Source organism: Callorhinchus milii, unplaced genomic scaffold, assembly GCF_018977255.1.
Source record: "Callorhinchus milii isolate IMCB2004 unplaced genomic scaffold, IMCB_Cmil_1.0 Scaffold1, whole genome shotgun sequence".
NCBI lineage: Eukaryota > Metazoa > Chordata > Chondrichthyes > Chimaeriformes > Callorhinchidae > Callorhinchus > Callorhinchus milii.
Genome location: NW_024704742.1, coordinates 86,425,218 through 86,437,584, shown reverse-complemented (window position 1 = coordinate 86,437,584; position 12,367 = coordinate 86,425,218). Strand labels below are relative to the sequence as shown.

Here is a 12,367-nt window from a genome sequence, read left to right as displayed (position 1 = left end):
CATCGACATTGATCAATATAAAAATTAGCACATCACATGTCACAATTTACCCCGATCACTTTTCCTGGGTTTTGGAGCCAACAGGTCAACTGTGACCACTGCCTCCTGTGGATCATGGCGTTTGACACCTTTGTGGCAGGATACTGGGTTTTTCTTAATATTGAGCTGATATCCTTGCAACATGAAAGACGCTATACTAAACTGCAATAACTAGGCAGAGTCTAATTTGGCTTCACAGACACTATCATTGCTGTGGGTGCATATCTGGACATGTTCAATGCAATACATTTCCAATAAATTAATTTAAATTAAATTGTTTTAATTTCATTTATTTTAAATTAAATTTATAAATGCAATCTTGTTGTTGTTTGTTTGTACCAATTTACCCAATCTCTGTTCAGTACTCTTTGATGTTTTTTCTTTCAGGGGATTACATCTACATTGAAGGGTCCCCTAACGGCAGGGTAGAGACGGCTTTCCTTACCAGTCCTGACCTTCCGCCTCTGGGAGAAAGCTGCGTGAGGCTCGTGTACCAGATGACTGGTTCAGATCCAGGAAGACTGAATATGTACGTTCGACCCGAAGGAGACAGTTTTGATTTTTTGCTGTGGTCTTCTATTGACCCATCTGACAGCTGGATAATCGCTAGCATAGACTTTAGGAACATAGCAGCCAAATCCAAGGTACTTATTTTACACAAACTACTTCTTATTTTGAAAGTCATGAAAAACCACTTATATAAACAATTCCCCTAGAATTGAGTTTATATTAATAATAATAATCCTTGCATTTGATATAGCGCCTCATCACTTTGATGAGCCATATCAAAGCACTTCACAGAATATACTGTAAAGTGAATTGACTCTATATTTTGTGGGCAAAACCTGGAGTTTCCAGATAAGGAACATCTGGCATGGAATAGGTAAGCAACCAGCAGATACTTAATATCAAGGCTCACGTAAGAAGAATGCTGGTTTGGGTTAGATATCAGTGAAGAAAAAGCCCCTGTGAAACTGCACCCCTTGCTGGGAGAGGAAGAAGGGAGAATATTGATGGGTATTAAGAAAGGAACAATTTATACATTGATTAACATCTTCTGGTAGAGCTGAATAAATATCTGGTTAAGAAAGACATTGAGAGTTGTAAGGACAAGGATAGATAAGGGTAATCAAATACGCCATGGAATACTTTTTCCTATTGATTTACTGTATAGAGGGAGAAATTCCATTTGGGTCTAAATTTATTCTATAAATGTGGCATTTTAGAGTGTCCAGAATTTGAGAATTTGCCAATTTCTTAACACTCTTAAAAATGTAACATTGAGTCTGAGAACACTGATTCAGGCACAGTCGGAGACCATTTCACACATTTGTCCTGTACATTGCAGTAGATCGGATGCACCGGGATATTCCTTATGATCCAGAACCCATATGGACTATTACAATATACCACTTGGTACAAAGGTTCTCCTATTGTGTAATATTTGGGTTGATCTCACATGGTTGTCATATGGTTTGAAATTCTTGAATATTTGTATCTGTCTTTGTTTGTAGACAGGCTGAGTGGCTGCCTGAGGAACAAACACAGCAGCATGACACCAGGTTTCCAAAATTATTCACTTTGGGAAAAGCCTGTGTTAATGGACTGTTGTGTGAAATTTGTATTGTTTTATAACACATTCCTTATGAGAATTGTCATTATTAAATGCCACAAATGTCTTCCCACGAATGAGGGAATTTAAATCTGTTTGTTAAGTTTGGTGGTTTGTGGTTTAAAAAACACCAAACTTAAACAAATTTAAATGTTATATTTTTTAAAAACGTAGCAATTTTGGACATTAACAAATTTGGAGCCAATATTTTTGTCAATGTACGATGCCCATTTGTCAAGGGCACGAGTCAATTAATATAAAGTATAAAATCATGTACCAAAGACATAAATGACCTCTATATCACTGTTTCCCTCTATTTCCACTGTAAGTATGATGTGAATATCTAACAGATGTTGCAGCTCAACTGGAATTTGAAAATAATGCTGAGTTTACACTACATGTTAGCAATGATAATAGCCTCAAGTTTTTGCGGGAACTTTCCATAAAAATAAGGACTCAGTATATCAGATTTAATACAACAGGAATTGCAATAGGAGGTGTTGTTTTAGGTGCAGTTTGAGTCTCACTAGCTATATGTTTATATTATCAATATAAATACAATAGGTTCAGATTCCTCTATCCTGTGATCCATTTAAGAGAAGGGAGTTTCTCCAGGTGTCCTGGGCAACAATCCTGCAAATTAAATTGGTCATTTGTTTCATGGGTGTTCATGGGGAGCGGCGGCAGGACAGCGCGGGGAGGAGCCTGGGCCTACTGACCCAGGTACTTAAACTCGACGCCGGAGCGAGTTCAGCCCCGGGGGGGGGGGAGGAAGGGGTGGGGGCGGAGCGGGGGAACTGCGACGTCATAGACTAGTTTTCAGGTGCGTGCGCGCGCAAAAAAAAAACAAAAAAAAAACAAACAAAAAAAACCCTCTGCGCCCCCCCCCCAGGGCTCACATCAGAGCCCACTATGGTCCTGTTGGGTTCGCTGCCCCAATCTACGGGATAATGCCATCCACCTGACCGCTCGCTCCCGGTCCCCGCGTGCGCACTATGGCTGCCGCTTTGACCCGAGCCCCCTCACCCCCTCCCTCCCGCCCCCCTCCTCTCTCCCCCAAACCCTCCCCCCTCTGCATCTCTCCCGCTCTCTCCTCCTCTCTCTCCGTCCCTCTCGTCTTCTATCCCCACTTGACCCTCCCACAACCTCCCTCTGTTCCAGCCTGGGAATCCTCCGCCGGGCTCACCGTGGCACTCGGCGTTGGCTGTCCAGCAGCAGCCACACCGACTGCCCCATTCCCCACCACACTCGCCAGCCACCCCGGACACAGACCCGGGGAGTCAACCTCTCCTCCCTCATCCCCATTCCCCCCACCCCTGCCTCACAACCTGGACCCCCCTCCCCTCCCACACACCCTTCTGTCAACCGCTCCCTCCACATCGGACTGCAAAATGTCCGCTCCCTCTGCAACAAGGCCCTGGTCATCAACGATCTCATCCTTGATGAGAACGTTGATATCATGGCCTTAACAGAAACCTGGCTCACCCCAGGCGACACCTTCCCCCTCACGGAGGCCACGCCACCCGGCTACACCTCCCACCACATCCCCCGCCCCAACCGCCGTGGCGGTGGTGTTGCCCTTATCTCAAGGACACCACTTGCCCTATCCCCCTACTCCACTGGCTCTTTCCCCTCCTTTGAGCACCTCACCCTCTCCCACCCCTCATTCCTCTCCCTTAAAATCCTCCTCCTCTACCGGCCCCCTAAAACCTCTCCCACCTTCATCTCTGACATTTCAACACTCCTCACATCTCTTTGCCTCTGCTCTGATCGCCTCATCATCCTGGGCGACTTTAACCTACACTTCACACCCTCCTGCTCCATCTCCACAGACTTCTCTTCCCTGCTCTCCTCACTCAACCTCTCCTTACACATAAACTCCCCCACTCACAGTCACGGCCACCCACTCGATTTGGTGATCACCCGGGGCCTCAGTGTCTCGGATGTCACTATTACCGACAAGGCCATCTCTGACCACTACTTCATCTCCTTCACCACCTCCACCCCCCTCCCCACCTCCACCAGACCCACCACCATCTTCTACCGCCCTTGGAAGAAGTTACCCCCACAATCCCTAACCGATGCCTTGGAGTCCTCTGAACTCCTCTCCCTCTGGCCTTCAACCCTCACCGACCCCTCTTCTCCTCTCTCCCTCCTCCACAATACCCTCTCCTCCACACTCGATACTCTTGCCCCCATCACTTCCCGCACTGTCTCCTACTCCCGCTCCTCCCCCTGGTACACCACCCACCTCCGCTCACTGAAAAGCCAGGTGCGGGCTGCTGAACGCACCTTTGTCAAATCTGGCCTAACGGTCCACCGACAAATCTGGCTGGACCTCCTCAAAATTTACCGCTCCACTCTAGCCTCGGCCAAGTCGTCCTTCTACTCCAGGATAATCCTGGAGGCGAAGAACAACCCCAGGCTACTGTTTTCCACCACAACCCGACTCCTCCGTCCCCCCCGCCACCCCGCGCAGGTCATCTCCTCCAACCTTCACTGCGAGGAGATGCTGGATTTCCTTGAATCCAAGATCAAGGGAATCCGCTCCGCGGTCACTTCCCCTCCAACTTCCACCCACCACCCACCCCTTCCCTCCCACACTCCGACTCCTACCCATCCTCCCCTACACACCTTCGTACCCGTTTCCCCACCCTCTGTCACTGAACTCATCCTATCCCTAAAACCAACCACCTGCTCCCTTGACCCCATCCCCACTCCACTCCTTATCTCCCAGCTCCACTTTCTTGCCCCACATATCACTGACATCATCAACCTGTCCCTCTCCTCTGGCTCTGTCCCCATTCCATTAAAAACTGCCATCATCACGCCCACCCTGAAAAAACCCTCCCTTGATGCGTCGCAGCTATCAAGCTACCGGCCCATCTCCAACCTCCCCTTTCTCTCCAAGGTCTTGGAAAGAGTTGTCGCCTCCCAACTGCGCTCTTTCCTTTCCACCCATTCTCTTTTCGAACCCCTTCAGTCAGGTTTCCGTGCTGCCCATAGCACAGAAACTGCCCTGGTCAAGGTCACCAATGATATCCTGACCATCTGTGACCAGGGCTCCCTCTGTCTCCTCGTCCTCCTCGACCTATCGGCAGCATTCGATACGGTCGACCACGCTATCCTACTCCACCGCTTGTCCTCCCACCTCAACCTTCAAGGCACTGTCCTTGAATGGTTTAGGTCGTACCTTTCTCACCGTCTTCACTTTGTCTCGACGAATGGCTTCTCCTCCACCCCCCGTACTGTCTCATGTGGTGTCCCTCAGGGCTCTGTCCTCGGTCCCCTCCTCTTCACCCTCTATATGCTCCCCCTTGGTGACATCATCCGCAGACATGGGTTAACTTCCACATGTATGCGGATGACACCCAACTCTACCTTTCCTCCTCTACTCTCAACTCCACGACCACCGATGTCCTGACAGCTGCCTGTCCGACATCGAGTCCTGGACGAGAGACAACTTTCTTCAGCTCAACGTGCGAAAAACCGAGGCCCTCCTGATTGGCTCACGTCAGCGCCTCCGCACCTCAGGCGCTGACACCATCAGCATCCAAGGCTGCACTCTCCACCTCTCAAAGCCAGTCAGGAACCTCGGCGTTTTGTTCGACCCTGAGCTGTCCTTTCTCCCTCACATCCGCACCACAACTGGCACCGCCTTCCATCACCTCCGGAACATCGCCAGACTACGGCATTACCTCACCCCTCACGCTGCTGAAACCCTGGTTCACGCCTTTGTCACCTCAAGGCTGGACTATGGGAACTCTCTCCTCGCCGGCCTTCCCGCCACCTCCCTCCACAAGCTGCAGGTCATTCAGAACTCTGCAGCTCGTGTACTGTCCCGCACCAGGCTTCGCGACCACATCACTCCCACCCTCGCTCGCCTCCACTGGCTCCCCATCCCCCAGAGGATTGATTTCAAGATCCTCATCCTCACCTACAAGGCCATTCACGGCCTTGCTCCCTCCTACCTCTCCAACCTACTATCCCCCTACCTACCTGCCCGTACCCTCCGTTCCTCTGGCTCCGGTCTGCTCCACGTCCCCCGCCCCAACCGCCCTACCATCGGTGGTCGGGCCTTCAGCCTCTCAGCCCCAGGCTCTGGAACTCCATCCCCCAGTGCCTTCGCCTTGCTTCCTCCCTTTCCTCCTTCAAGGCCGGTCTCAAAACCTTTCTCTTTGACCGAGCCTTCAGCTCCCCTCTCGACTCTCTTCCCCTCCTCGCTCCCTCCCTTCCCTCCCCTCACCCTGACCATTTCCCCCCTCCTTGCTCCCTCCCTTCCCTCCCCTCACCCTGACCATTTCTCCCCTGCTCGGGTCATGACCCAACTGTGCAGCGCCTTGGGACGTCCTCCTGACGTGAAAGGCGCTTTATAAATGGAATCTTGTTGTTGTTGTTGTTGTTGTTTTGCTGTGCGCAATTGGCTGCCGCGTTCGCCCACAAATATACAGTCAACTCACTTTAAAGTTTATTCTGTGAAGCGCTTTGGGACGTCCTCCCGACGTGAAAAGCGCTATATCAAATGCAAGGATTATTATTATTATTATTATCATGCAAATGCAAGGATTATTATTAGAAACTCTTGAAAAGCCCTGTCAGACTATCAAAAATTTTAATGCTACTGAGTTAATAGCACTGTGCATAACTCTGAAAATGAAATTCTATGTAGTGATAGCCTGTAAAACAAATTTGCCTTAAAGTCTAAGATAAACTTAAGTATAGATTTGTTGGAACATCTGAAAAATCATGGAAAATCTGGACAGAAATAAAATCATAAATGATAGCCAATATGGGTTCATGAAGGGAAGGTCTTGCTAATCTAATTTACTGGTTTTCTTTGACGGTGTCACAAGGGAGCTTGATAAGGTTAAGGCTGTGGATGTTGTATATCTGGATTTCAGTAAAGCCCTTGATACAGTTTCTCTTGAGAGGCTAGTAATGAAAGTAAATAAAGCGGGAATCAGTGGAGGTATATTGCAATGGATACGCAATTGATTAACCGGAAGAAACCAGAGGGTGGTGGTACAGGAGAGTTCCACAAGGGTCTGTTTCAGGAACTCTTTTGTTTAATATTTTTATAAATGATCTGGAACTAGGAGTCGCAAGCACAGTGACTAAGTTTACAGATGACACCAAGCTAATGAAAGTGGTAGATTGTGAAGCTGAACAAGGAGGATTTGAACATACTTGGGAATTGGGCAGATCGGTGGCAAATAAAATTCAATGTGGAGAAATGTAAAGTGGGGACAAAAAAATCCTGGAGGGACTATTATTTGAACGGAAGGAAAATAATATGTATGGAAAATGAAATAAACCTGGGGGTCCTGATTGACAATAAATTGAAGCTCTCCCAACAATGCTCTGTGTCAGTGAGTAAAACAAACCAGAGGTTGGGATGTATCAAAAGATCAATAGCAAGCCGAAATAGTGGGGTAATTCTGCCACTGTATGAGGCGCTACATCAAATGCAAGGATTATCATAATTAATGACTCTTTGGTTATTTCAGATCCACAATTGTCACTTAATAACTCAGAATCTGTTGCAAGTGAAGGTTCCCACAATTGGTCTACCAAACCGAAACTCTCCCCCTGACAATCCAAGCCTCTCCTACTGCCGGTCCCATCTGATTGCCTCCCCCCCACCCCATCCCCCCCCATTCTCCCCCATTGGCTCCCGCTACTGGCCTCCTCTGATAACCTCCCACTGCAAAACCCCACCAAGCTCTTATTTCCAGGTTTCTAAATTAATATTTTTATATTTTTCTTTATTTATAGCTAGTCCTGGAAGGTATAATTAATCCGGATGCAGAGGCTAGCATTGCAGTCAGCGTGATCAGTATTACTCCTGGATTTTGCATTGGTGAGTTGGTTTCATTCGGGTGGTCACTGACCACTGTTACACGTGTGCAGAGTTCACAGTTCGAGCCTAGTATAGTGGTTGCACAGGAGATTCATAAGGAATCAGTAAACGGGTAATTTCTCTGCCCTCATGGACATTTTCTGTCACTCAGCTCAAATAATAAATCAAAGCTGGCTTCACCTTTCAGATGTGAGATGTTTCTACACTTCCAATGTGCTTCCAACTACCAGCCCTGCTCCCTTTTGTTTTTCTTCTTCCTCCTCCAATTTACAAACTTTTCAAATTGATGTAAAAAAGTTATTTTTGTCTTGTTCCAAAATTTCCTCTTAAACAGCACTGGAATGCGGAGAAATTTCGGATGATAGGAACAGGAGCAGGCCATTCAGCCCATCAATCTCACTTTGAAATTTTATTGGTTCTTGGCAGATCTGGCATGATGTAAATTGTGCATGAGAGAAGAGAAATTATCTTTTTACTTACTCTTTACTCCCCTGAATCTATCAGCCCATTTTATTTCCCTTTTCTGCATTTGCCAAAAAAAATACACATTGAGTACATTTTACAGTAAATTCTGTGAAGCACTTTTCAATGCTGTCATGATGTGAAAAGTGCCATATCAAATGCAAGGACTATTATTGTTTTCCTTCATATCCTTATTTCCCAACTGTCTATCTCTTTCTTATCATCCCAAGGAACTTGTATATCTACTGCCTCATGTGGTAGTATATTGCACATCTTACAAACCTCTGGGATTCTCCTTTTCTATTCACTTCAGCGAAGCCTCTGCATACATACAATGTTTACTGTTAAAGCAATATGCTGCATTTATTACAATTGTGTGTGTAAAAATTATAAACTTAGCGCAGTGGTGGCCAATCTTTTTGGTTGTCTAACAAAATAACCATATAAATAACAAAATGGGATAGATTTATGCCATAAATCAAGAAATATTTAATGAAGAAACACTTATTTTGTTGGCCAATCAAATAAGTTGGCCACCACTGATTATTTTTCTAATTTGCTCCCGACTGGCATATCTCTGCCCTTTCTGTTCCTGATCTGGTCTCTTCTTGGTGAGGGGTGTGATTCCACAAGCTCAGGTTGTCCTCCTGTATCCTATCCTTATGGCCTGTGTTTTGTTTGTAGCGTTCATTTATTTATGAATAACGTTTACAAGTGTCTGCTTTGATGACTCTGTGGAGAGATGCATCATACGGCAACAGTAACAACTTTTATTTATGTTACAGGGGTAGCATTATATCCTAAATTGCATTGATTAGAAAGCTCCAAGGTTCAAGCCCTTTTCTGTGTGTATGTTTGTGTTGTGTTGATTTTTGACCTCAACATCCAGGGCTCAGCGTTAAATAAATCAGGATAAATCCAGCAGAACATTCCTGTTCACTGTTCCAATGTGCTGTGTGTGGGTGTCGGGTGATGACAAACTTGGGCTCAGCTTTGATGTTCTTCCTTCAATGATTAAATAGAACCACCAGTACTTCCTCTCCAGCCTCAGATGTAAAGAATATTTTCTAGAAAATACCAGTGTGCAGTGTGTGCTGTCCATGTATCATAAAATCACACCATGCTCAGTTGGTTCACATGTGCACACAAGCATGGGTAAAAAGAAACACCGTGTAGCCTCAACAGTGCCTCCTGATGGCCAAGTAAGATAATGCATTGAGTGGTGTGGTCCTGAGCTGTACAGTCCAAGGGTAGACATTCTGGCTGGGTTTAGACTTACACTATTTTATTAGCGTGAAGAATTTGGCAAATTCTTATCTTCAGACATAAATCTGAACCTGGTTCTCTGACCTGCCTTCTGCCTTACAGAAAACCAGCTTCAAAACAGAGACAGAATTTAGGAATTCTTAGCATTTCAAAATCAGAAATACTAAGAAAATAGAGTAGTTTTTTTCTGAAATCTTCAATCTTCACAGAGAAAAAAAGCGTGGCCATCCCACCCCTCCCCATTAACAATGATCACACACACGTGCACACACATATGACACACACTCAAACCACACAAGTGCACATGTGTGAATATTTGGAGAGATAAGGATTTGATGGAACTTAATGTTGGACCAGTTTCCCTTTGTCACAATACAAACAAGCAGCTAAAATGGAGGAAAACCACCTCCTCTGTTCCTAGCTTTAACTTATTTTGCTGTGTTAAAAAGGGCTAAACAGTTTACATTAATGTCTATGGAACATATCAACTCTCAGGAGTACCAGAAATACCATACACACACAAAAAATGCATGCTTCTATCTGCATATTCCTGAGGTCAAAGGATGCGATATTAAACCAAGGTCCCATCTGCTGTTGAAGTGGAAGTTAAAGATTTCATGATACGATTTGAAAGAAAAGGGAGATTCTACTGGTATCCTTCCCAATAATTCCCGGGATGGCTGTTTGTAGGAAATTGCTTAATGCAAATTGGCAGCTGTGTTTGGCTTTGCGATGTTTTGGTGTGATAAGGCGCTATACCAAATGCAACAATTATTTAGAAAATGTAGGATTATTACATTTACATTTATAGTACAGTTTGTAAACATGTGGGGAAGAAAAAGGTGTTCATGAAAATGGTGCGCTTTAATAAAAAGTAATAGCAAAATGTTTCAGAAATCTAAACCTTTTAGATCTGTTTTAGACGATGGTTTGATATCCAAAATGTAAAAGTGAGCTCTACTATATTACTAACTCTTGCATTTACAGTGTGCACTTTTGAAGACAAACATTTTTGTGGCTACAACAACAGATGGAATCCAAATTTAAACTGGCTGGTGGGTGGAGGTACAGTCCGCGATTCACCGAGAAACCTGCCTGCTGATCACACACTGGACGATGAACTGGGTATGTCTCCTAGCCATATGTTTTACACATGCTGAAGCTCCACTTCATTGAGCAATTGCTGTGGAGTTGTTTCAATAATGTGCCGTCAGAGAGCCCAGGTTATACAGTTGACATTTATATAGCGCCTTTCACATCGGGAAGATGACTTAAGGCATTTAACAGTGCTGGCCGAGCAACGAAGCTGGGGGTGGGAGATGAGTGGGGGGTGTTGGGAGTGGAAAGATGAGTGAAAACGTGGTCAAAGAGGTAAGTTTTTAGATTTGCCGTCAATGAGGGCAGTGACGGAGGTATCCTAGATGAAGTTGCAGTAAGACTAAAGGCTCCACAAGGAGTGTTCACATCTTGGATGGAAGGCTCGTACAAGGCTACAAAGTAATGCTAAAAACCACGAAAAGCCAATACGTTTATGGGCCTTTGTAAATATTTACTGGAAACATCAGCCTGTGCAGTCTACCAGTGATTTATGAATCAAAGAATCTTGTGAAATCCTGTGATATTAAAATAAACTTCAGAAGGCCAATTGTACACAAATATACAATGGGACAAAAGTAATACAGTAATAAGAGAAATCTTACATTTATTATGATTAACGCCAGAAATATTGGGACTCACTCAAAGGCAATAAAAAGATTCATTTCCCTAGTTATTACATTACAATAGAGGACTGATTCTGAGAAATTTGAACAAAGCGGCACTAATATAAAAATTACAGTATTGGAGTCTAAATGGTAGCTATTCCTAAGAGTGTTTCTTAATAAAGATTCTGAGTTGCAAATAGGGATTTATTCCAGTTACCAAAAAAAATCACGCGCAGGCAGATTCAGTTGTCTGGCTCAGTGGTCTCACTTCTAAGTCAGAAGATTTCAGACTTTGAACTCAGATAGTCTAGAGGCTGACACTCCAATACAGTGCTGGACGTGTTCTGCATTGTTGGAGCTGTCATCCTTTGGCTAAGATGTTGAACCGAGGTCCGATCTGCCTGTTCAGATTCATGACACTATTCTAAAAGAGAAAGGAGTTTTTCCCGGTGATCTGACCAACAACAATAACAACAATAAAATTAGATTTGTGTAGCATCTTTCAGGGCCATTGTTGTGCCAGAAAAGAAGCCAAACTGTTCACTGCACTTTACACTAAATCCTGTGAAATGCTTTGAGACGCCCTCATAACATTAAAAAGCTCCATATGAATTGTAAGGATTATTACTTACTCCGAGAGGATTGTGTCAGAGTGGAAATCCTGTAGGTCAGATTGACCGGTTACCAGGATGAAATCCCCATTTGTAACTCAGATCCCTGAGGAAGAAATGTTGGAAATTTCTGTGGTTTAGATGCTATTTGCTTACAAAGTAGTATTCAGCTGCCATCAGATCCCATAATAGTAAAGCTGGTGGTGGGGGTGGGGGGCCACGGGAGCGGGGGGGTGGTGCAGGGTGGGTGGGGGGGGGGGGGGGCGCGGGAGTGACAGGACCTCTTTATGCCCTCTGAAAGCCTCAAGATACAGAGCAAGATTTCAATGATCCAATTTAGCACAATAATCTGCCACATCCTGGTGTGTTGCAAAATAATTGTGAACTTGTAGCACTTGTTAAGTAAACGTACCTGAGTGGTTACCGAATTACTCTGCGATACAATGGATTTGTGTTGGTGCAAGGCTATTATTTCCTAGGAATGTCTACGCAGCCTGTGGCTCCCTATTTTTGTGAGGTTGTGTGTTCCTCCACTCTTACCTTTGCTGTTCTTGTGTCGTGAAATGCACCGGGAGAACACTGGTGCTGTCACACTATGAAAATAAGGGCAACGAGCCTTTTCGAGATTCTGCTACCATTATTTGGCAGCCAAGCTTACAAAACAATTTTAATGAAGCTTCCTGCATGGCCTTGATGTCATCCTAATATTTACATAATTGAATTAACTTTTTAATTCAGCTCTGTGTCTGACATGCAAAAATCCATGACTATGCTTATGAGTATCCAAACTAGACTGAGAATTTCACAAGTGCAT

At 44.9% G+C, this 12,367-nt stretch overlaps 1 protein-coding gene across 3 annotated transcripts in view; it reads left to right on the top strand.

Annotated features, from left to right (window-relative positions):
- The window catches only part of mamdc2a (MAM domain containing 2a), a 64,529-nt gene that overhangs the window by 20,005 nt on the left and 32,157 nt on the right, over positions 1 to 12,367 (top strand). For all 3 annotated transcript variants that reach the window (XM_007906579.2, XM_007906578.2, XM_007906577.2), the window contains exons 3-5: positions 427 to 683; positions 7,427 to 7,511; positions 10,227 to 10,364. In XM_007906579.2, the coding sequence (XP_007904770.1) occupies positions 427 to 683; positions 7,427 to 7,511; positions 10,227 to 10,364 (480 nt within the window). The remainder of the gene's footprint in view (positions 1 to 426; positions 684 to 7,426; positions 7,512 to 10,226; positions 10,365 to 12,367) is intronic.